The 26,631-nt window shown below is 39.2% G+C and overlaps 1 protein-coding gene across 6 annotated transcripts in view; it reads left to right on the forward strand.

Moving 5' to 3' along the window:
* The window catches only part of LOC138760424 (WD repeat-containing protein 64-like), a 119,119-nt gene that overhangs the window by 18,769 nt on the left and 73,719 nt on the right, over positions 1 to 26,631 (forward strand). For 4 of the 6 annotated variants that reach the window (XM_069931005.1, XM_069931002.1, XM_069931004.1 and 1 more), the window contains exons 5-10: positions 5,783 to 5,812; positions 6,863 to 6,973; positions 9,955 to 10,169; positions 19,626 to 19,766; positions 21,866 to 21,945; positions 25,417 to 25,556. In XM_069931005.1, coding sequence (XP_069787106.1) covers positions 5,783 to 5,812; positions 6,863 to 6,973; positions 9,955 to 10,169; positions 19,626 to 19,766; positions 21,866 to 21,945; positions 25,417 to 25,556 — 717 coding nt within the window. Of the gene's footprint in view, positions 1 to 3,816; positions 3,885 to 5,782; positions 5,813 to 6,389; positions 6,494 to 6,862; positions 6,974 to 9,954; positions 10,170 to 19,625; positions 19,767 to 21,865; positions 21,946 to 25,416; positions 25,557 to 26,631 lie in introns of those variants that run through there. The other 2 variants (XM_069931006.1, XM_069931007.1) reach the window with 2 other exon arrangements.

The raw sequence follows: 26,631 nt of genomic DNA on the forward strand, positions 1-26,631 counted from the left end.
AAATCTTCTCTGCACTCTCTCTATCTTGTTCATATTCTTCCTATAAGTTGGTGACCAGAACTGCACACAGTACTCTAAATCTGGCCTCACCAATGCCTTGTACAGTTTCATCATTACTTCCCAACTCCTATATTCTATTCACTGATTTATATAGGCAAGTATACTAAAGGCCTTCTTCACCACCCTATCCACATGCGCTCCTACCTTCAGGGAACAATGCACCATTATTCCTAGATCTTTCTGCTCCACTGCATTCTTCAATGCCCTCCCATTTACCACATATGTCTTTCTTTAATTATTATTTCTAAAATGAAGCACCTCACACTTATCAGCATTAAACTCCATCTGCCATATTTCTGCCCACTCCTCTAAGCAGTTTAAATCCCTCTGCAACCTTTGAAAACCCTCTTCATCATCCACAATTTTAGTATCATCTCAATATTTAATAATCCAATTTACTGCCCTATCCTCCAGATCATTAATATACATAACAAACAGCAACGGTCCCAATACTGAACCCTGAGGTACACCGCTTGTCACCAGCCTCCATCCTGACAAACAATTATCTACTACTACTCTCTGGGACCTTCCTTCCAGCCACTGTTGAATCCATTTGACTATCTCCAAATTAATACCCAAGTATTTAGCCTTCCTAACTAACCTCGCATACGAACCTTATTGAAGGCCTTACTGAAGTCCATATAAACAACATCCACTGCTCTGCCCTCATCAACATTCCTAGTCACCTCTTCAGAAAATTCAACAAGATTGGTCAAACACGACCTTCCACACACAAATCCGTGTTGAGTGTCCCTGATCAGACCCTGTCCCTCCATATACTTAATATACTATCTCTAAGAATGCTTATGGCCGCAGAAAATGTTTCAGGGAGAGTTTGGGTTTTTAGATGCTAAGTTAATTACATCCATGATGAGGGATATAAGTAGATTGTTAAATTTTCTGTAAAATTCTGGTGGGAAACTGTCCTCCAAGGTAATTTTTCGAGTTGTTGTGAGCCCAATGCTTTTTCAATTTCTTTTGAGGTAAAGAGAAGGTCCAAATTTACTTGATCTTCTTGGTCCAGTTTGAGTAGTTTAGCAGAGGATAAAAATTCATCAATCTTAGGACTTCTGGGTTTGTATAAAACTGTTTAAATGTATCAGTGATGGATGATGTGAAACTGAGCTCATTTCTGTCTGGATTGCATTTATTGCTCTCGAAGTCTCCTCTGCCCTCATTTGCCAGGATAAGACTTTATGGGCTTTTTCTCCCAGTTCATAATGTATTTGTTTAGTTCTAAAGATGTTTTTTTTCCCCCCACTTTTATAAATGTGCAGTGTTGTACTTGAGTTTTTTGTTTACAAGCTCTTTATATGTTTCTTTTATATGAAAGTATCTGTCCCCTATGGGGCTTTTAATATGTCCCATGGAATAAAACTATTGGGAGCAAAGGAACTATTTATCCTACAGAACAGCTTTAATCTGGTCTCTAATGACTTTTCAAAATTCTCGATTTTGGAGAAGGGTAGGATTCAAATGCTACCTGTTTGAGTTAGTTAATTTTTCTGGCATCAGAATTGAAAGAGTAGGAAGTGAGTGATCTTCCAGGGTTCTAGATAGGTATTCAGATACTAATGTTCTATGAATTCACTGCGGTGATAGCAAAAAGAGTTCAATCCTTGTATGGGAGTCGAGAGGTGTGGAATAAAAGGAGTAATCCCTAGTTCAAGGATGTGTTTGCCTTCAGACGTTTGTCAGATTCAGATCATTCATAAATCCCAAAGTGGTTTTGGCTGCTTTTATTTTGGATACTGTTTGCGTCGATTTGTCCAGGACAAGATCCAAATAATATTCCCCCGATACCTTACGGAAGATATCTTGAATAAAGGGTTCATCATCAGGTGGTGCATATAAGTTTAAAAATGTCCAGGACTCTGAGTAAAGCTGACAATTAACTAATACATATCAGCCTGATGGGTAAATGGTAGTTTCTCCATAAGTTACTGGCATGTTTTTGTTTGTCAAGATGGCTGCCCCCAGCTTTGCAATTAAAAGAAAATTATATTCCATGTCTAACCCACTCTCTCCTTAATTTTTTTATGTTCCTGTGTCGTAAGGTGGGTCTCCTGTATAAAGGCAATATCAGTTTTCATTTTTTTCAAGTGTGCCAAGACTCATTTCCCTTTAACTGTACCATTCATCCCATTCACGTTAAAGTTAACAAATTTCATTACCTTATTCATTATTAATAATCGCTATATATATCTGGAAATGTTATGACCTCCTGTAAAATCTCCATGCAAGTAAAAATGTGACTCCTGTGACAAATTGAATAAGGCACTGAAATGCTTGATGAATTAAAAAATAAAACTAACAATAAATATAAATATAAAAGCCCTCCCTCCCCAATCCTAATGCCAACCACTGAACATTCAACATTACCTCCCTCATTAATTTGGGATTTATATTCTGCACTCACGAAGTGCAGCATATCTAATTAACTCTTAAACATTTTGCCCGGCTCTGGGCTCCAATATAAAAATATTATATAAGATTATTCAAGTTTTAATACATTTAGTTCTTTTGTTAAAATCCTCAACTCAGAAACAGTTACTGTGAAAACCAGTCATCATTAAAAAAAAATTAGTCAGTCTCAAATGGCTTAGATCAGATCTCGCTTATCTATTATAAGGTGGGAAAAGTGATTACAGGTGAAGGCAAATATTCAAGGTACAAGTTCAAGCACATATCCTCACCAGTTTGTGAGGACCATGACTGCCTATCCAATTTTCCGACACCTGCTCTTGCTGGCTATTTCATTTTCCAACTGGCCAATTATGCAAGAGTGTCATCGCTTTCCTGGGTGCCTTGAAGGATCTTCTCCTTTCATTCGGGAGTACAACCCTCAGAGTTGCCAGTTGAAGCAAGGTAACTGGGATATTCTTAGACTGAAGCCTTTTCTTTACCTGGTCGAACTCCCTCCTCCGCTTCATTAGACTTGCACTCAGGTCAGGAAAAAATAACACTGGCCTGCACTCCTAAATAATGGGGTACTTGTCCTCTCTTGCTCACCCCACACGCAGAGTGTAGGATTCTATCCTGGTTCTGTTACCTCAACTGTTCTATCAGGATGTATCTTGGTCTCTGGCCTGCAAATGTGCCAGGCACAAAGTCTCAATGGGCCCTTTCAATCACTTTTGGTTCACTAAAGTGTTCTTGTCCCAGAATGCCTGGGATTCAGCCTTTAAAAAATTTTACAGGATCCTTTCCCACAGAACCTTCCTTCAGGTTAATGATATGGACATTATTTTAACTGCTGTAATGTTTTTAGCTGGTACACTTTTCCGAGCAGAAAGTTATTTTCCTTAGCATCTCAAGGGAGGAGTCCATCTCTGTTATTTGGTCTTCTACTGCCCGACACACTCCTCCGCGGCAACTACTTAGGTGGTCAACTGATTGGACATGACTTTCAGCCCTGTGATAGACTGGTTAATCTCCTCCATTGTGGCAACTAATTTATTAGAGAGGGCTTCATTACCTCCTTGAATCTCCTGAAAGAGGATATGTAAATCCTCCTCCTTCAGTGATTGCTCCTGAGCTGGCCCCGTGCCAGGGATGGATCTCTCTGCAGACCTCGAGGTGTTTGCAGTGGCCTTCTTGCCAAGGTCCCTTTGCTGAGATTGATTCCACTACCAATGGTGGATTTTGGTCAGTAATTATATTTCTTGGTTTAATTCCTCATGTTCTGCTCATGCTCTAGGTATGTAACCAGTTGAAAGGTGATTTTAAGTGCTTTTAATGGTTTTAAACAGCTGCCATCTTGCCATTTTGCTGACGCTCCGTGGCTGAGATGAACTTCACCATTAAAGTTGAATTGAATTCTGGTCAGTACCTGTATTTCTTTGCTTGATTCTTAGTTTCTTGCTCTTGATTTAGCTGCTTAGCTAACCTCCATTTGTCTTCTTGATAGCCTGGTGCACCTGCAAGCCAACCTTTTCCAATTCATACACGAGCACTCCCAGGTCCTTCTGCATGGCAGTGTGCTACAATTGCTTGCCATTTAAATAATATTCTTAATTTTTCATTTTTTTCTTCCAAATTGGATCACATTTACCAAAATCTGCCAGACCCTTAGCTACTCACTTAACCTATCTATATCTTTCTGCAGACTCTCCGTATCCTCTGCACAATTTAGTTTAACCCCCCCCCACCCCCCAATCAGGCCTCAAATCTGCCACAGCACTTGGCATTCCTAAAATCCTTGCTCGTCACAAAGGCAGGAACTTCTGAGGCAATATCGTCCAAATTTCTCCAAAGTGCCACTGAAGGAACATTACAGGGCAAATTATATGGGGTAGAAGGACCTAACGGTGCCTGCTTGAATTTCCCTGTGTAAAACCAACGATTGCTTGAAACATATAATCTTGAGAAGACTTGAAAGGGTGGATGTGGAGAAGATGTTTCCTGAAGTGAAGGAATCTAGGGGTTCCTGTTTAAAAATTAGGGGCCACTCACTCACGATTGAAGGGGTGAAACTTTTTTTTCCTCTGAGGATTGTGAGTCTTTCAAGTTCTCTCCCTTTAATGGTGATGAAAACCGACTTAAAGCATTTGTCGATGGTCAAAGGATGAAGGCTTTGCCCTGCGTTGATTGGAATGTGAAGCTGAATTCACAATAAGATCAAGCTTAAAATTAAATGGCAGCGAAGCTTCAGGGGACAGTTGAATTACACCTGCTCCTAAATGGTATGTGAGGTGCTGAAATAAAATGAAGTTGAAAAATTGAATAATTAGGCAATTTCTCCTTGACTTAAAATGCAACCTAATTAAAAAAGCCTTCTTGAAATATTTTAATAACATTTTAAAGGTGTGGGGATTAGGAGTATCCAGCGAATGGATAAGAAATATTTGAAGGGCAGAATACAATGGGTAGTCACAAGAGGATTTGCATCAAAAGAGCTAAAATAGAGAATGGTATTCCATGTGGTAATCAGAGATGTAATTTAAATAAGTGACCTGAATGCAGAAGCTTAGTGCAAAGTAGCCCTATTTCATGACAAGTCTATAATTTTGTAGGAAGAGGTACAGAACCTATATTATTGAAGACTGTTAATATGCAGGCAAAATAATGGCGGAATAAATGTAACATTGACAATATGGCATAAAAAAATTTAAATTGGACAGCACACATACACTGTGATGAGTGCCAAATTAGTTCAGGATGCACTCTACTAATGTTGCCAAAGATAGCTTTGGATGCACTCTGTCAACAGCATTTTAACTAAAGTGCTTTAGGTAACTGCACAGCAAAATGTGAATCCCCAAACTTCATAAATATTAAGGTTTAAATTATTAATTCTGCATCTTGCCTTTGACAGCATTTCCCTATTCTCTGATTGTCACTTACTTTGTTTTGGCAGTATTTACTTAGGAACATAAGAAACAGGAGCAGGAGTTGGCCACTTGGCCCATCAAGGGTGTTACACAATTCAATCATATCAAGTCTGATCTGGACATGAACTCAGCTCCATTCCCCATCACCCATAATTCCCCTATTCTTCAAAAATCTGTCTTGAAGACATTCAATGAGGCAGCCTCTACTGCATCAATGGGCAGAAAATTCTACAGATGTTCAATTGAGTGTTTTTTTTATGGAATACCTACATAATTTCATATGTTACTAATAGAGTAAGACGTTGGTCTCTGCAATTGCTTGTGGGCAACCAGTATTTTAATGAGAAATTTGTCTTTTTTACCTTCTGGTAATCATTTTGATTTTACAGATGAAGCTTCAGACATATACCAGCATTGGCGTGAGTATCCTATTCCTCCAATGATATGAAAATTAACAGCCATGAGTGCAGTATGGAATATTCTGATCAATTCTGAATTTAGACTAAGTTTAAAGCAAAGGAAAAATCAAGACTCCTAATAAATTGAATGCTGACACTGGACACTAGAGATCTTCTCTACTGGTCCTGACAGTAAAATCCACTGAAATTTTCAATGCATGTTTGCAAAATGGAAATCCACACACTATAATATTGGAAAGTTGGTTAAGCATTAATTATAACTTGGTGGGCATTTGCATCTGAAAATGAGCATGATGTTTACAGATATTTATTGCAGTGAGATGAATTCATGATTCAAAAGTCCCTTGGCAGATATTGCAAGATTACCAAACAGCATGTCTCCTTTGGCAACCGCTCAATTTTTACATGTAACTAAGCATGTGTGTGTTCCATTTGCTGGCATCAGTTGTGCAATGAAATGATGGCGATTGCTGACTGGCTGTCATGTACTGTAGTTACAGCTGAGCAAACGTTTAGCAAGCCGTCTGTTTACTGTGACAGCTGTCCTGTTCAATTTATTTGAAAATAAATTATTTGCATTGGCTACAACATCACCAGACAACATTGTCTATCAAACTGAACCACATCAATGAAGCCTGCCTTCACAGAGAAGCTTAGACAAGGAACCTGAGCAATTTGATGGTGATCACTTACATTTTTGTGTCTTCAATTTTGTAAGATTTATCATATTTTTACCAACCATATATTTTGGTTGTATGTCGAGTTTTGAAATCCTCAAAAATCTCTCAAAAAATGGGTTGACTTATAAATCATTTATACTTTTGAGACCTTAAATTCAACTAAAAAAAAACCACTGGGCACTAATTTGGCGTAAAAGTCGACCCTTGAAAACCGATTTTATATGTAAGTTGACCACTGAAAAACCAAAAAAAAAACAACTACCACAATTTTTCTTTTGGGGGGGAAAAAACATTTAAAATCCTTCAAAATCGCTATCACTATAGTTTTTTTGCAAATGTATTTATTGACGTATTAATTACTTTCATCTAGGATATTTCTCAGGTATCTGGCTGTGATTATCTTAGCCAGTTAAAGCGAATTGTAACAGTCACTGAAACGAGTATTATTATCTGGGATCATAAACCAAAGACTAAAAATCAGGTAAATAATTTTTCCCTCTGACTGTCTAAAAAATGAAAGCTCTTTGTGCATCTTAATTCTTAAATAAACAAAGATATAATTTAGCCGGATAGGCCCATACCTGTGCGAATTGCAATTAGAGTAATTAGTTCTATTTATTGGCTGCACCTTCCTGATAAATTTCCCTTTTTTAGATGTTTCTTTTAAAATGCTTATCTGTTTTGCAAATTGCAACATAGAGACTTGTCCTGAACATTTAAAGATAAAGTGAACAGGAAAATTCTCGATATTCTAAAAGCAAAATGCTACAGATGCTGCAAATCCAAATCTGTTCTAATTATAGGTCATCAACCTAAAATGTCACCTGTTTCCTTCTCCTTGGACATTATCTGATCTGCTGAGGATTTCCAAAATGTTCTTCTTTTATTACGTATTATCATTATTTATAGAATAGTATGTCTAACTAAGCATATGAATAAGTCACCTGTTCATTTTAACCTTCAGCTAGCACCTGGAAAAAATGAGAACAGGGTGAACTGATTCTAGGAACGTTGACAGCTTGGATACAAAATTAGCTGGCTCATAGAAGGTAGAGTGTAGTGATGGAAGGTTATTATTCTGGCAGAAGGCCGGTGACAAATGGTGTTCCACAGGGATAGTTCTTTGACTCCCTTTTGTTTATGATGGATGTAAGTAACTGCTTGAAAAAAAAGTTGGTGGGTGGGTTTGTAATTCTGTAGACGACAGAAAGATTGGTGAAGTTGTGAACAGTGTAGAGAGTTGTCAAATAATACAACAGGATCCAACTCAGTTACAGATATAGGCAGCGAAATGGCAGATGTGGTTTAATCCAAAAAACTGAGGAGTGTTGAACTTCGGGAGATCACTTGGAAGCAGAGTGTGTACAAATAATGTGGGACCCTTAAAAACTAGTGGCATGCAGAGGGACCTGGGAGTCAAGGTCCGTAACACATTCAAATTTCAGATTTATTGTCAGAGTACATGCATCACATTACATACAACCCTGAGATTCCTTTTTCCTATGGGAATGGCAGAATTACCACTAATTGGTAGTGCAAAAAAAAATGTACACAGTCTAAACATGTAAACGAAGGACTGTAAACATAATGAATGTAAAAATAAACTGTGCAATGCAGAGAGAATAAAAGTGCTCAAGTAAGAGTCCTTAAATGATTCTCTGATTGAGTTTGTCATTGAGGAGTTTGATGTTGGAGGGATAAGAGCTGTTCCTGAACCTGGTGGTGCGAGTCTTAAGGCACCTATACCTCTTTCCTGATGGCAGCAGTGAGAACAGAACCTGTGCTGGATGGTGTGGGTCTTTGATGATTGCTGCTGCTCTCCAATGGCAGTGTTCCCTGCAGATATACTCATTAATGGGGAAGGTTTTGCCTGTGATGTCTTGGGCTGTGTCCACTACCGTTTTGAGAGCATTATGCTCAGGGGTATTGATGTTCCCATATCAGACTGTGATGCAGCCAGTCAGTACACTTTCCACCACATATCTGTAGAAATTTTCCAGGGTTTCTGATGTCATACCAAACCTTCACAAACTCCTGAGGAAGTAAAAGTGTTGACGTGGTTTTTTCATGATGCCATTGGTATGTTGGGTCCAGGAAAGATCCTCCGAGACAGTGACTCTCAAGAACTTAAATGTGCTCACCCTCTCCACCAACGATCACTGAATTGTCTACCTCTGGCTTTCCTTTCCTGAAGTCAACCATCAGCTCCTTAGTTTTGGTGACATTGAGTGCAAGGTTGTTGTTGGTGTTGCAAGTAGATAGTGTGATAAAGAATGCATATGATAAAGAATGCATAGTGTGATAAAGAATGCCCAATGACATTATTGGGCAGGCCTTTGGTTATAAAAAATAAATTAGCATTTGGCAGCTATGTAAAATTTAGGTTAAGTCACATTTGGAATACTGCATGATCGCCTCATTACAAGAAGGGTGTGGAGGAGGCTTTGGAAAGAGTACAGAGGTCGTCTAGTGGAATTTGAGCGATGAGTTATGGAAAGAGATTAGACAAGCAGATTGCTTTCTTTAGACCATAGAAGGGTGAGGGGACACTTGATTGAGATGTATAAGATCATGAGAGGCATTAAATTTGATGAACTGCTAGAATCTTTCCCCCCCCCGGGCAAAAGTGTCACATGCTAGAAGACGTGCATTAAAGGGGAAGAACTTTAAGGGAGGTGTGAGGGACAAATATTTTACACAGAGGTGACTGTGCCAGAAGTAGCGGTGGAAACAGATACAATACAGCCGTAGTGTTTAAAAGACTTCTCAACAAACACATGGACATGAAAGGGAAAGAGGACTGGATATCTACCAAGTGCAAGTGACAGATTTTTTTAGCTTAGAAACATAGAAACATAGAAGATAGGAGCAGGAGTAGGTCATTCGGCTCTCCGCCATTCAATGAGATCATGGCTGATCTTAAAGTTCAGTACCCCATCCCCGCCTTCTCTCTGTAACCCCTAATTCCCTTATACTGAAGAAATAGATCTAATTCCCTCTTAAATATATTCAATGAACCTGCCTCTACTGCTCTCTGTGGCAATGAATTCCACAGATTCACCACCCTCTGGGTAAAGAAATTCCTCCTCATCTCAGTCCTAAATGGTTTGCCTATTATCCTCGAACCATGGCCCCGGGTTCTGGACTCCCCCACCATTGGAAACACCCCTTCCGCATCCATTCTGTCCAGTCCTGCCAGAATTTTATAGGTCTCTATGAGATCCCCTCTCAATCTCCTAAACTCCAGCGAGTACAATCCCAAATTGCGCAATCTTTCCTCACAAGTTATTCGGACATCATGTTCAACAGAGACACATGGGTTGAAGCGCCTCTTCCTGCCCTGCACTGTTCTGCAGCCTGTTATTTCTATTGTGTGCATCATAACAGATACATATCATCATTTTGCATTATATGTAAAACAATCCAAATGACTTTAACAGCTATTGTCATATTTTTCCACAGACTAATTTCTTTACCCTTAAACCCATGCAAAACATAATGCTTTGCATCTGTTCGGTGACTCTCTCTGAGAGTACAGGTGAAGATAACATTTTGATTGGTGATGATGCTGGATTTGTGAACCTTTTAGTTGTGGGAAATGAAGATCTCAATCTGCAGAAATCCAAGGACTCCAATGCCTTGCAATCCCAGGTCTTAGATCCACACCTCCTCCGTCGGTAGGTTGTCATGAATGTTTAAAATGCTTTGTTTACTTTAAAAAGTAGTGGGTTTACTTCAGACTAATGTTTGTCAAATGTTTGCAATAAAGATCACTTGAACTATGAACAAGCTTAAAGATTTTTCTCCCCATTGCCAGCTCTTTGCTTTTCTTGCATATTTCTCAGCTGCAGTAGTGGATGTGAAAGAGAAGAAGGGATGGATATCTATCAAATGCAAGTGACAGATTTTTAGTTTGATTTGGACATCATGTTCAGCACAGTAGTTTATCAGTTTTTATACTGGACACTGCGTTCAGCAAACATTATCCCTTCATTTGCATAAAAATCCTCACATCTCTGCCAGTTGAAAACAAACATAGATTTATGAAACAAAGGTGGCCAACGTGGTCTATTTGAGGAAATGGTGACTGAATCTGCTGGTTTGCCTGACTTGATAAAGTTATCAAAGCTTTGTGTTAAAAGCAGGGTCACTGAGATGGGTGCTTGTTAATAAATCCATAACGGAATTTCAGAGAAACTTTCTTGACTGGAATCTCGATGGGACATGAAGTGGTTAAGGTGACCAACCTTTGAAGTGGAAGCTAAATTTATACATGAGTAATGAAGTGTAGAATCCTATGTTAATGGGATTAATTTAGAAAAGGAAGACAATTTGTCAGTGTTAAATTGATATAAAGCGAATAAAGAGAATCCTGGTTATTTCTATATTTGTATATCCTACTCAATGCTATGTTATCAGAAAAGATTAGAGCATAGATAAGATGAATAGTTACAGTCTGCTCCCCAGGGTAGCAGAGTCTAAAACTAGAGGGCATGGGTTTAAGGTGAGGGAGAAAGATTTAAAAGGAGCTGAGGGGGTAATTATTTTCACACAGAGGGGGTGGGTATAGAGGGTTAATTTTTTTCACATAAAGGGGATGAGTTTGAAGGACAACTTTTTTTCACACAGAGGTGGTGGGCATATGGAACAAGCTTCCACAGGAAGTACATTACATAATATGAATTATATTTATTCAGGTTTATCTTTTAGATGTGGACAAGAAGTTGGTACTTTTTTGCATTTGACTTGACAGTATTCCACAATGAAACCTTTTTGGCTTGATTTGGGTAATTTATTAGAACGAATAACTGGAGTTAGATTCCCACAGGATCCAATGTTATTTTTGCTGGGAGATGTTAGAGGAATCAAACCTAAATTAAAATCAAATATGTATTAAGTAAAGTTGTTCAAATTGTTTTGGCAATATGTACTGCTATAATTTGGAAGTCAGATATTGATTTGGGAATAGACAGATGGCATTCAGAAGTTCGGAGTTGTATTCCACTTGAGAAAATGCCTTACAATTTAAGAGATAAATAGTTTTTTGTGAAATATGGAGACCACATTTAAAAACTCTTGGTATTAAAATATCAAAGAATCTCGAACATTCATTTTTTCTTATGGGCCTGTATGAACATGTAGATAAATTTAAGAGATTGGAAAGTGAAATGCTCCTGTTGTGGTTTCCTTTTTCTCTCTTATTTTAGTTTGTTGGGGATTGGGAGGGGTGGAGGGGATTTCGAGGAAAATTTTTGTATTTTTTACTTTATTAAAAAAAACTATATGTATTTGGATAAGGTTGAAATTGTGATATGGTTGTTAAGTGGTTTTAAATTAAATAAAAAAAATTTAAAAACTTCCACAGGAAGTGGTAGTGGTGAATACAATAATAACATTTAAAGGATATTTGGACAGGTCCTCAGATACACAGATATGTAGAGCTCAGAGGAAAAAGAGCCAAACACAGGGAAATGGATTCAAAGTTCAGACTTTTTGTCAAATTACCTACATGATGTCACATGAATTTTATCTTATCGGTAGTGCAAAAAAAATCTCAAGGAAAGATATGTGTACAAATGGGACAAGCTCAGAGGGGTAATTTGGTTGACCAGGATGTGTTGGGCTGGAGGACCTGGTTCTGTTCAAAATCTAAGATGATCTTGCAATGATTAATGAAAGAATTCTTCAAAGGGATGGATTTTTCAGTGAATCAAGTTAGAAAGCATAAAGAAATGAGTGAAAGAGGGTCCAACAGAAATTCCAAAGTATAGACTCTTGTTGATTACATAGCTATCAATAGTGAGATGCACACAAATCTACAGTGCACGTGAGAGAATGTAAAAGAGAATATTAAATAACTGGGACAAAACACAAAGATAAACAGGAGCAAGGGCATGAAAGGAATCAAATGGAAGGACATAAATTTTAAATTTAAAATACTGAGAGTGGAGTGAATTTTGTCAGACTAGATGATGGCTGAATTCTAGTCACTGTTTATCACAAAATTACAGGGTTTTTTTTAATACATTATTTTAAAATTTTAAAACCCACAATGACACCAATTGTAATAAAATTTGCACACAGAAAAAATTATATGGATAATAAAAACTTTGGATCAAATGGAAATTTAGCATTTAATACTTTTTCCAAAAATAATTTAACTTGTATCCAAAAGATCTTATCTTTAGGACAGATCCAATTGAATGAATGAAAAAAAGGTACCTATCTCTATACCACATCTAAAACATAAATCTGAAGACATTAAATTAAATCTCTTTAATTTTTGAGGGGTTAGGTGTAATTGATGTAGAAAATTATACTGTACTCATCTATACCTTACATTTATAACCTTAGTCATATTATCTTTACAAAAATTCCTCCAATCATTTTCATCTATCTTCCTATTCAAATCACTTTCCCATTTCATTCTTTTTTTTAAATTTTTTTTTATTTTTTACACAATAAACCATATTGACCAAAATACATACAGACATTTTTCTCTTGAATATATAGGTCATTTTCTCCCCTTTTTCCCCCTCCCTTCCCTCCCTCCCTCTCCCCCCTTCCCATTTATTCAAAGTTCAATCTATAAGATACATTAAATCCGTTGAACAATGTCGTCACTTAATAAAATAAACAAGAATTTTTTATCTTTTCCTTTTATATACTGAGTCAGTTCATTTTGTTGTCTTCTCCTTCTGTCATTTTAGGTGGTGGAGGGTCATGGTAGGATTTCTCTATTGTATTTCATGTTTCTTTTCTTTGGCTTGGCTTTGCGGACGAAGATTTATGGAGGGGTAATGTCCACGTCAGCTGCAGGCTTGTTTGTGGCTGACAAGTCCGATGCGGGACAGGCAGACATGGTTGCAGCAGTTGCAGGGGAAAATTGGCTGGTTGGGGTTGGTGTTGGGTTTTTCCTCCTTTGCCTTTTGTCAGTGAGGTGGGCTCTGCGGTCTTCTTCAAAGGAGGTTGCTGCCTGCCGAACTGTGAGGTGCCAAGATGCATGGTTTGAGGCGATATCAGCCCACTGGCGGTGGTCAATGTGGCAGGCACCAAGAGATTTCTTTAGGCAGTCCTTGTACCTCTTCTTTGGTGCACCTCTGTCTCAGTGGCCAGTGGAGAGCTCGCCATATAACACGATCTTGGGAAGGCGATGGTCCTCCATTCTGGAGATGTGACCTACCCAGCGCAGTTGGATCTTCAGCAGCATGGATTCGATGATGTCGGCCTCTGCCATCTTGAGTACTTCGACGTTAGGGATGAAGTCGCTCCAATGAATGTTGAGGATGGAGCGGAGACAACGCTGGTGGAAGTGTTCTAGGAGCCGTAGGTGATGCCGGTAGAGGACCCATGATTCGGAGTCGAACAGAAGTGTGGGTATGACAACGGCTCTGTATACGCTAATCTTTGTGAGGTTTTTCAGTTGGTTGTTTTTCCAGATTCTTTTGTATAGTCTTCCAAAGGCGCTATTTGCCTTAGCGAGTCTGTTGTCTATCTCGTTGTCGATCCTTGCATCCGATGAAATGGTGCAGCCGAGATAGGTAAACTGGTTGACCGTTTTGAGTTTTGTGTGCCCGATGGAGATGTGGGGGGGGCTGGTAGTCATGGTGGGGAGCTGGCTGATGAAGGACCTCAGTTTTCTTCCAGGCCAAACATTTTGGCAGTTTCCGCAAAACAGGACGTCAAGCGCTGAAGAGCTGGCTCTGAATGGGCAACTAAAGCGGCATCGTCTGCAAAGAGTAGTTCACGAACAAGTTGCTCTTGTGTCTTGGTGTGAGCTTGCAGGCGCCTCAGATTGAAGAGACTGCCATCCGTGCGGTACCGGATGTAAACTGCATCTTCATTGTTGATGTCTTTCATGGCTTGTTTCAGCATCATGCTGAAGAAGATTGAAAAGAGGGTTGGTGTGAGAACGCAGCCTTGCTTCACGCCATTGTTAATGGAGAAGGGTTCAGAGAGCTCATTGCTGTATCTGACCCGACCTTGTTGGTTTTCGTGCAGTTGGATAACCATGTTCCTCAACATGGTTATCCATTTCATGTATGGTTCCCATATTGACTTATGAATATTGGATTTAGATATTTTACTTTGTAATAATTTATACATCTCAAAAATAAATTTATTTATATCTCCTTTAGTAAGTAATAACTCTAAAGCAGATTGTCTAGGTAATTTTAAACTATAACCTAACTTTTCAGTTTAAAAAAGCTTTTACTTGATAATAGCAAGAAAAAATATTATTAGGAATAATAATCTTCGATTAAAGGATATACATCTTCAACATTTGTAATCCCCAATTGATTCCAAATCTTCAAAAACAGATTTTTAGCAGTAAAGGGAAAAAGCATTTACTGATATAAAGGCATTTTAGATGAAACCTTACCTTTTCCACCTATCTCATAATTTATTTTATTCCATAATTCAATTAATATGCTTCAATATCGATGGATCTTCACCAACTAACAATTTTGAATTCCATTTGTAGATAAATTCTTGCATACATTGTTCATCAATTTTAGATAGCTCTATATTTGCCCAAGTTGGAGATTTATTTACATCAAACATTGCACTAATAAAATTCAGTTGGGCAGCTTTACAATAATTTTGAAAATGTGGATGTTCAAATTTCCAAGTTAATTTTTCCAAGGATACTCTAGCCACTTTCCCTTTCCATAAAAATGTTCTATCAATTAAGTTAAGGTCTTTAAAAAAACGTTGAGGTTTTTTAGATTGAAGAAAATTTTGGATCTTTGGAAAAAATTACGGGGTTAACCAAAGCTTGTTTATAAAGGAGGAGCATATTCACTGTGACCCCTAAATCTTTAAAATGCACATTAACATTGGAGATCTGCAGTGAGCCAGTCCCATATTCAGAAGACACTGGTACATAATCAGCAGGTTTTATGCTGCAGACAGCCTATTTTGGTAAGTAGACCACAGATCCACAGCAAAGAGCAGGTGAAGCACACTGCTAAATATGAAATGGAGTTTGCAGACAGAATCTCATTCTGGGTTAGAGGTGAGAAAGGGCTGACATCAGTTAATTGTTTATGGGGCATGGATTTAGGAAAAAGATCTGATTGCCCATTCAAAGAATTTCATTCAAATTTGGAAATCAAAGAAATGTACGGCATGGTTAATATAGTGGTTAGTGCAATGCTGCTACAACGCAGAGATTGGGACTGGGATTTGAATCCCACGCTGCCTGTAATGAGCTTGTGCAGTCTTCCTGTGTCTGCCCCCTGGGGGCTCTGGTTTCCTCCCACCATTCAAAAAAAAGAATTGTACCTATAAAGTAATATCTACTTATAGAATTAATGACTCAAAATTGGAAGCAATGATGCTGTCGGTTACAATGGCCATCACAATTAGATAACCAGGTCATGTTTTATTGGTCTAGAGAGGGCTTCAGATACCTAAGTGTTATTTTCACTCCCTCCATCTTAAAACTGAGTGAAGCCAATTATGGAAAGTTACTGAAGGAAATAAAGGCAGATTTGCTCAGATGGGAGATTCTCCCCTTATCATTAATTGGTAGAATTGAAACTGTCTGAATGTCTGTCTTTACCGGTAGAACTTCCTCTGATAGCATTTAAAGCTCTTAAATTGATATCAAGATTTATATGGTAAAAATAAAAAAAAACCTAGCGTTAGACTTAAGACTTTGTTATTGTCAAAACATAAAGGGGGCCTTAATTTGCCCAACATTAAATATTACTACTGGGCAGCACAGCTAAGGACCCTGATAACATAGATATTAAATGATATGGAAATGGGTTGGGTGAGTACAGAACAAAATTCAAGCCCCAGTATTTCTCTGGACGCCAAGCTAATTGGAAGAAATTAAAAATAGAAAATGAATGGATTAAATTCACAATGAAAACTTGGTTGGCTATTGGAAAACAACTCAATCTTTTTAACTCTATACCCAGAGCATTAAAAATAGTAGCTATCCCAGAATTCTTACCTGGAAAGGTAGATAACAACTTTGGAAAATGGGCGAATAAAAGGCCAACTATTGTGGATCGCCTTTTTTTGTGGGGAAACTTTGAAATTGTGGGAACATCTGCAAGAAGAATTTGGTTGGTCAGGGATGGATTTTTTTTAGATTTCTTCAAGTGCGGCACTACTTACAGACTTACATGCAAAAAACATCCACACTTGAAATGATTTTCATGCTGACTATGGAAGGAGAGATAAAGAATAACTTGATTGCTCACATACAGATGGATTCAAGATTATAGGAAACACTATGGAAATAAAACAGAAATGGGAATTAGGAATGAATATTTGTATTACAGATGAAGCATGGGAAAAGACATACCTTGATGGCCATGAGTTAACAAGTAGCCCTACTTGGAGGAAGTTTGATGGAAAATTAAAATGAGAGCATTTTAGAATCCACGGGAGTGGGTGAGATACAGAAACACCTCAGAATTATGTTGGAGAGAATGCAGGAAGATTGAAAATCATACCCATATTTTTTGGGACTGTCCCAAACTATATCAATGTTGGAAAGATTTTCAGGTGGAAATTAAGAAAATCACAGGGGGTACTCCTGCCTATGGAGCCAGTATATTTTATGTTGGGAGTGACTCCAGAGGATATAGGTACCAAAAACCAGATATGGTTACTTGGGATGTTGCTGTTGTTCGCAAAGAAGATTATAACAGTGTTATGGAAAAAAAGTAAACCACCAACTGTCCAACAATGGAGGGAAAGAGTTAAAAATGTATATTTGATGGAAAGTATAACAGGTAAACTCAAACTAAGGGATGATCGTTTCAACACCAAGTGGTCACTGCTGATGCTACAGTTAACGGGGTTGATTAAAGATATAATTTCCCCGTAATCGCAGTGGTGGGGAAGAGTTTAACTGGTGCACTCGATATGTGGTTGGGGCAATGTATACAGAATGAGATGGTGATGCCACAGTGATAAATTCAGTAAGATTTACTCTGACCCTCTCCTATTTAAGCTCGAAAGTTTCAAAATGGGCATATAAGTAAGGGCATGGTTAACTATAAAGATGACTACAAATTGGCTAGAATAAGGTTAATTGGGTGTCACAAATCTGTGATGCTCCTATGAATGGAACTCCAATAAGATAGATTGATGCATTGTATACATCTGTTATGTGATCTGTGTTTTGTTTGTATGCTCACATGATATGACTGCATATGGAAATAAATGATGTTAAAAATAAATCATACCGGGGGGGAGGGGGGGTTTAGGTCAGTTGGGTGTAATTGGGTGGCATCGGCTTGTGGGCCAAAAGAGCTTGTTACTGTGCTGTATGCCTAAATTTAAAAGAAAATTAAAACACATCTGATTTATTCTTTTGGTTGGATTATGACAGGAACCAAAAGTTTGTTTCCTTGATATCACTGCACATCATTCCTAAACATATCTGAAAGCTTCTTGTTCAGGTTTGCTTCAGAGTTGGCAAAACTAATAATTAAGAAAAATAAATATTTATCTAAATAGCACTTTTTATTACCACAGTGGATGAGAGTACTGGTAGAAAATTGTTTGTCAAATTGGAGGCCGGTGACTAGTGGAGTTCCTCAGGGATCGGTCCTGGGTCCACTATTGTTTGTTATATATATTAACGATCTGGAAGAAGGGGTGGTAAATTGGCTAAGTTTGCAGATGATACAAAGATTAGTGGTATTGTGGATAGTGAGGAAGATTACCGTAGCTTAAAAAGAGATATAGGAAAGCTAGAGGAGTGGACTGAGAATTGGCTGATGGAATTTAATACGGATAAGTGTGAAGTGTTGCATTTTGGAAAGGCAAATCTAAATAGGTCATATACATTGAATGGTAGACAAATGAGGAATGCAGAGCAACAAAGGGATTTAGGAGTTATGGTAAATAGTACCCTCAAAGTTGATACTCAAGTAGATAGAGTGGTGAAGAAGGCATTTGGAATGTTGGCCTTCATAAGTCGGAGAATTGAATTCAAAAGTTGGGATGTTATGATGAAATTGTACAAAGCATTGGTGAGGCCAAGTTTGGAATACTGTGTGCAGTTTTGGTCACCGAATTATAGGAAGGATATAAACAAAACAGAGAGAGTCCAGAGAAGGTTCACGGGAATGTTGACAGGATGTCAGGGTTTGAGTTACAGAGAAAGGTTGAGCAGCCTGGGGCTTTTTTCTTTGGAGTGTAGAAGATTGAAGGGGGATTTGATGGAGGTGATCAAGATTTTAAAAGGGACAGAAAGAGTCAACGTGGATAGGCTTTTTCAGTTAAGAGTGGGGGAGATTCAAACCAGAGGCCATGGTTTGAGATTGCAGGGGGAAAATTATAAGGGGAAATTTCTTCACGCAAAGGGTGGTTGGGATGTGGAATAAGCTTCTGGCAAAGGTGGTTGAAGCAAGGACGTTATTTACATTTAAGGAAAGACTTGATAATTACATGGAGGGGAGAGGATTGGAGGGGTATGGACCGGGTGCTGGTCAGTGGGACTAGGAGGGCGGGGATTTGTTCCAGCATGGACTAGTAGGGCCGAACTGGCCTGTTCTGTGCTGTATGTGGTTATATGGATACATACATTGTACAATAGAGTTCGCTACAGTGGGAATGGAAACTCTGATGCTGTCAAATGCATCAATCACTTGTGCACAGCAAGGCTCAAACATCTATTTTGATGCTATTGTTTAAAGGGTAAATAATAAACAAGGAAAACTCTCTTCCTCTCCTGCAAAGAAAAAAATACCTTGAGATATGTTACAAATGCAAATCAGATGAAGTGCAGATGGTGGAAATGTGAAATAAAACTAAAAAATGCTGGAAGGACCCAGCGTGTCATTCAGCATGCAGATGTATCAGATCTGAGACCATTTGGAAGAATTTTGAATGGGTCCTTGACCTGAAATGCCACCTTCGTTTCTCTCCACTAATGGTGCTTGACCTTTGGAGAACATCCAGCAATTTCTGTTTTCTTTTGAGATGTGTTATGTCTTCTGAATCATCTATTATTGTTTCAACCGAAACTCTGCACATGTGTGTTATGGTGTCAGCCAAGACACTCCATGAACCCAGACTTTTAATTTTAATCCTTGCTAATTGTGGTGTACCATCTTTGATAAGACTCAAATATCTTTTCCCATCGTTCATTTTTTCAGCCCTATTTTACGACGTAAACTGCACAGCGAATGGGTGTTAAGAGTGAAGTATTTTTCACATTTAAACTCCTTTGTGAGCAGTTCTTCAGACAGCGTGCACTCAGTGGCCCTGGACGACATACGTAAGCTTGGAGATTGTCAGTAAGTTACACTTACGTTAACAAAGCCATAGATTTGTTCTATAGTATTCATCTTCCCTGTTTCTCATTTGTTTCTCTTCCCCCCCCCCCTCCTTTATTTCTCTTGGTCCTGTACTTGGGGAAATCACATAACTGTACATAATTATACACCACATTATTGGAAATATATCATTAAACTAGCAAGGTGCAGAAGAGCCTTAAGAGTATTACTGAGTTGTTCAATTCATAAGGGGAGGCTGGGACTTTTCAACACCCCCCCACCCCCCACTGCCCGACCACCTGCCACTATACAGGGGGAAACATACAGAGCAGTGGTTCTCAACTTTTTTGTCCACTCAAGTACCACTTTAAGTCATCCCTATGGGATCGGTGCTCTGTGATTAGTAAGGGATTGCTTAAGGTGGTATGTGAGTGGGAAGGGAAGGTTGAGAATCATTGCTCTAGACCCAATTGTTACTGAAATATTTTGCTTGAGAAAAATTGTCATTGGCCCATTTCCTTTGGAGTTATGAAACTGTGCACATAACCAGTCAATGAGGTACGATTACAACAGTGGTTTTCAAACATTTTCTTTCCACCTACATACCATCTCAAGCAATCCTTTACTAATCACTGAGCACCTATAGCATTCTTTCTTTGGCTTGGCTTCGCAGACGAAGATTTATGGAGGGGTTAATGTCCATGTCAGCTGCAGGCTCGTTTGTGGCTGACAAGTCCGATGCGGGACAGACAGACACGGTTGCAGCGGTTGCAGGGGAAAATTGGTTGGTTGGGGTTGGATGTTGGGTTTTTCCGCCTTTGTCTTTTGTCAGTGAGGTGGGCTCTGCAGTCTTCTTCAAAGGAGGTTGCTGCCTGCCGAACTGTGAGGTGCCAAGATGCATGGTTTGAGGCGATATCAGCCCACTGGTGGTGGTCAATGTGGCAGGCACCAAGAGATTTCTTTAGGCAGTCCTTGTACCTCTTCTTTGGTGCACCTCTATTATGGTGGCCAGTGGAGAGCTCGCCATATAACATGATCTTGGGAAGGCGATGGTCCTCCATTCTGGAGATGTGACCTACCCAGCGCAGTTGGATCTTCAGCAGCATGGATTCGATGATGTCGGCCTCTGCCATCTCGAATACTTCGATGTTAGGGATGAAGTCGCTCCAATGAATGTTGAGGATGGAGTGGAGACAACGCTGGTGGAATCGTTCTAGGAGCCGTAGGTGATGCTGGTAGAGGACCCATGATTCGGAGCCGAACAGGAGTGTGGGTATGACAACAGCTCTGTATACGCTAATCTTTGTGAGGCTTTTCAGTCGGTTGTTTTTCCAGACTCTTTTGTGTAGTCTTAGGGAATACTTAAAGTGGTATATGAGTGGAAAGAAAAAGATGGAGAACCATTGATATAGAGGCTTATAAACTCATAAGAGACATGGATAAGGTAAATAGACATAACATTTTTCCATGAGTAAGGGAATCTTGAAATAGATGGCAAAGATAAAGGTGAGGGTGGAAAGATTTCAAAGGTACTTGAGGGAGACTCTTTTTCAGAGGGTGGTGAGTATGTTTAACAAGCTGCCAGAGGGAGCAGTAGAAGCAGGGAACAATTGCAACCTTCAAAGATATTAGAACAGGTATGTGGAAAGGAAAAGTTTAGAGGGAACTGGAATGAATGTCGGCAAATTGGTGAGACATTATGGGCAACATGGGCCAAAGGGTGTTACCTTGCTCTAATCACAAAAATCATTTTCTAAACACTAATCTCCTGGAGGAAATGAGCAGGTCAAGCATTACTGGTCAGAGAAAAAGAATGATTGATGTTTCAGGCTGGAGCCCTTCATCAAGAATGGGAAAGCAGAGAAGAGAAGCCACTGCAAAAAGGACAAGGTAGGAGGGGTAGGACAAGGAGCCATGTGGGATTGTGAACCAGGGGAAGCATGATAGAGTCCGATGCCAGAACAGAGGGAAAGGAGGCAAGACAAAAAAGGAGTCGTGGAAGGAGAGTCCTAAGATGAGGGTTTGGGGGGAGGGGCGTGGGGAAAATTCTGCTGTGGTTTATTATTGCTTTGAAAGTTCCATGTGAAACGTTCCATTGTGTTATTTCTCTCCAAATGTAGGCCCATTAGAACCTTGTCAGTTCCACGCGGAGTTAATGCTTTTGATTATTGTGTGAAAGCAAATACCTTTGTAACTGGTGGTAAGTGTCACTTTGGAATATTTTGAACATTGCAGAATTTTGTCCTGTTTCAGAAGTATGTTGATGATTAATCATATTATCAGTTTTTTTCCCTGAAATATGTGACAAAAATTGAAGTCTAAATTTGCAAACTTGTTTCTCTTGAATTGCCAGTCATGTAAATTGCTCCTTTTGTGCTCAAATGTAAACTTGCAAGCTCAATTATTATTACCATGTTGGCTGTAACCAATTAGAGTACAGGAATGATACAGCTCATGCAATTGAAAAGAGAAATATTTTTCTTGTTCTGCCTGTATAGGGATAAGAATTTTATTACCCTTTGTTATGCTCTGTTTTTTTAATGAAATATTAATGCCTGTGCACTGATACAGAAGCAAATTAAGCACTGTTGGTGAATGGAAGATTGAGGTCATGTTGCTGGCATTAAACCAAAATTGATAGTATCATCAGTAAAGGGCTCTAGTTTCTGCTTTTTTGCATTCTATGCCTGGTTAAAGGTACAATGTTTATAAGGCCAGCTCTTCAACATTTTGCAATACATACTCAGAGGTCTGCTATCAGATTTTGAGTGACAGCATCAATTTATATTGCACGCCCACTTCACACAAGTGCTGTGCTAACATGGAGGTACAGCAAAGAATTAAAAAATATGTTGACCTTTCCAGGAAGCTGGAATTCAACATTGAGGACTGTGAGACTACCTGGAGAACAGTTTTGGTCTCTGCATCAATAGAATTTATATTGACTTGGAGTTGTTCCAGTATGTATTCACGAGATTGATCCTTGTTGTTTTATGCTGCAGAAGTATGAAAGAATGAGATGTGATCTTGACTGGAATGAGACTGACTGACAAAGGTGGATGCTGAGATGCTGTTTCTTCTGGCTGGGAAACACAGAAGTAGGAGTTATGGATTTGAAATAAGGTGTTAGCTGCTTAAAACCGAGCAGAGGAGAAACTTATTAATGCAGAAAGTTATAACTGAATCCCAGAGACCTGGAGCGGGTCGTGGATAACAAGGCTTTGCACACTGTGGGAATATTTCCTGATTTGAACTTGACATTCGGGGTCAGCTATGACCTATTGTAAGGTGTTGAAGTTCAAAGGCTTCCGGTGTCTTTGTATACTGATCACTGAACATTAAAATGCAGTAAAGAATAAACATCTTGGTCCAGAAGTCTAGAGCCTTGGTGAATCTGCATTCTGGAGTGTCATGTGCAGTGCTTGGGTTTTGCTATCAATGGAGGCAGAACAGTAAAGGTTTAACAGATTAATTCTGGGGAGGAAGAGAGATTAAGCAGACTAAGCATTTACTTGTGTTTAAAATAATAAATATATGCACATCTTGTGGGAATTGATGGGGTAAATGTAGACCTGTTGTTTCCTTGGCCTTGATGTCCAGAAGCAGGGATCATGGCTTCAATGTAGGGTTGGACACTGATGTGAGCAGAAGTTTCTTCAAGTCAAATCAAATTTATCGTCATCTGATTGTACAAGAATAACCCAACGAAACAATGTTTTCAGGTCCTCGGTGGAAAAACATGCTGAAACCCAACCAGACATCACACACATACAGATAATATGCAGGACAAGTATTATATCTGTTAAAAATAAACAAATAAATTTAGTTTTTCACAAATGAGAGTCTCGGATGGTTAGTGTGAGCAGTTCCTTTGCTCGTTCCAGCATTGTCACTGCTCGTGGGAAGAAGATGTTCCTCAGCCTGGTGGAGCTGGCCTTGATACTGTACTCCTGTATCTCTTTCCTGATGGGAGCAGCTGAAAGATGATGTGTGGCAGGTGGAAGGGGTCCTCAATAATTTTGCGTTCCCTCTTCAGACAATGGTCTCAGTAGATTACGTTGATGGGGGGAGGAGGGGGAGACCAGTGTTCCTCTCTGCTACTCTTATGGTCCTGTGGATTGACTTCCGATCCATTTCTCTGCAGCAATCATACCTTAATGTGATGCAACCGGCCAGGACACTCTCGATAGAGTTCCTATACAAGGCTGACAGGACGCTGGCTGGTAGTCTTGGCCGTTTCAGTCTTTCTGACAAGTGAGGAGATTTTGAGTGCCAAGATAGGTTACTAGTTAAGTAAACTCCAAGGAACTTGATGCTCTCCACTCTCTCTACTACAGAATTGTTGATGCATAGTGGAGGGTGGTTGTTTCTGGTCCTCCAGAAGTCCACAATCATCTCCTTTGTACTTTGAGACTCAGGTTGTTACCATCGCACCATTTCACAAGATTTTCCACCTCTTCTCTGTCGTGTGACATTGCTGTTGCTTGATTGCACAGTGAATCTTAAGAATTCTTGGCCCAGGAGAGGTGTGCAACCTCAGCTTTTCAAGGCAGATATCAAAACATTTTTGAATATTCAGGAATATGGGATTAGTGCAGAAAAACGATCAGCCAAGATCGAATTGAATGGCAGAGCAGTCTGAAGGGTCCACTTGATCTGTTCCTGATTCTACTTCAACACAATCTGCTGGAGGAATTCAAATGGGTTGAAGAGCAACAGCGGGAGAAAAGATCCATGGTTCCTTCCCAAAATGTTGACAGTTGTTTTCTTTTTCTCCCACTGATCCTCCAGTAGATTGTGTGTTGCTTCAGATTCCAGCATCTGCAGTCTCCCATGTGACTCTTGATTTTACTTGTGTTCTTATGAATAGCAGAGTAGCATTGCAAGGCTGGGAGCCCCAGTCTCCAGATCTGTCTCTCAGCTTCTTATGTTGTCCTCCGACTGCCATGATAGCTGCTCTCCAGACTTGTAAACTGGATCACTATGTTTGAGTTTCAAGGACATCAACATCACTCCAAAAGAAAAGAGTGGTATATCTTATGTGGAACAATTGGGAAAGAGTCAGGCTTTGAATGTTCAATTTTAATCATTTGCTTAGACATTTACTACTGAAGCAAAGTTGGTCTGTTTTTTTTTGTCCACACAATCCTCACCTTGCTTCACATGAGTGCAAGTTCAATGGAGAGCTCACAATGCACTCAAAAGATATTCTCACACATACAAAATATTCCAGAATAAGATATTTGCTTTGAAGAGAATGAAGGGTTTTAAAATCTACATGAAAATTGAAATTAAAAAATGGGTCCCTGTAGGCTGAGGTATGGTCCCTGTGGGTGGGAGGGGACTGGGTGAGCAGAGCTATGGATTGTTGAGTCTTCAATGGGACCAGGTTTTGGAAACTTGGAAAGTGTTTGCTCAATGACATGAGAGACATACTGAAGAAAGGAACAGCAAATTGTATTCATTTAAAAAGTTAATTGAGGTTTGTGCTCTCAAAGCCCTGCTATGAAATTGGGACAATCCCAGACCTGCAGGTTGCAACTTAGTGACAAGCAGTAGGATTATAAATATTCCATGTCATAATTCCCCCTGGGATAAAGGCAGGAAGGTTTTAAATTCAAATATGTGTTATTCAGATAAATAAGGATTTCTTACTTCACTTTACGTCCAGGAGAAGATAAAATTGTTCGACTTTGGAATCCTAACATGTTCTCCAAAGCAAAGGCATTGTTAGTTGGCCACAACTGTATCATTACTGAGGTGGTAATTAATGAAGCAGATCAACATATTATTAGTCTTTCAACCGAAGGGGTGAGTGACTATTTAATGATGTTTGCGTTTTTGTTTAGATGTTGTGAGTGGTGTGCTGTTCCATTATCCAAGTCAGTACATAAATAGAGGAATTACTTGTCAATCCGCTGAAGGAGTACATTCCTTACTCATTGTGTCATTTCAACTTGTCTCTAAATCACAAACCAGTGAGTTCAAACCCCACCTAAACACATCCAGTTGATGAAATATTGTATTGCAAAATATGTTATCCTTTGAATGAGACATTAATCTCTCATTACCTCAGATGAACTGAATTAGAATCTTTGGCATCTGGTCAGTGTTATCCATCTAGTATTAATTCAAACAGGTTCCCATTTTTATTATACCATTGGACTGTATAGGCTTGTATATTAATAACACATAGTTGTGAACTTCCCCCCACCTCTGCAGCTAACAGGCAGAATGTCACATTGAGTGGTTTTTATTGTTGCACGGATCGCACAAAAGATTCTCTCCTTTTCCTCCAGCCCTGCATTTACAGAGCTACCCCCTCCCCCAATCAATTCTCTCCTATTCATGTCCGCTCATGGTCTCTTGGCTGTTGGCCTGTGCTCCTCTCCTGCCCCATTCCCTCCCCCCCCCCTCATTCTCCCCCACTCCAAACCATTCTATTCAGGCGCCTGCCTGCTGTTTGCTCGTAACTTGATGAAAGGCTGAGGCCTGAAACATTGGTCATATCTTTGCCTCCTATGGACACTGCTGAGTTTTTCCAGCACTTTTGTATATACACTACAATCACGGTGTCTGCAAGTTTTCTTGTTTCACCCCGCCCCCCCGCCTCAAATAATGTGTACTGACAATAACCAAACCAGCAGTGCAAGTATAAGACAGCTTTAATAAACTAATATGTACACTAAGAGGTCTTGTCTCTCTACAAGACAAACCAAGAAGACTAGAATGTAGCTCTGGACTCCTTTATAGACAAGGTCACCAGGATGACCTCTGGTGACCTAGTGGTGTAATTACATATCACCACATAATGTAGGTTCGAATTGCTAACACTGGATGGTTTATGGCTTGAACCACTTCATATCTCATGAAATCAGTCTTTTTT

The sequence above is a fragment of the Narcine bancroftii genome, chromosome 4 (assembly GCF_036971445.1).
Source record: "Narcine bancroftii isolate sNarBan1 chromosome 4, sNarBan1.hap1, whole genome shotgun sequence".
In the NCBI taxonomy this organism is placed as follows: Eukaryota; Metazoa; Chordata; class Chondrichthyes; order Torpediniformes; family Narcinidae; genus Narcine; species Narcine bancroftii.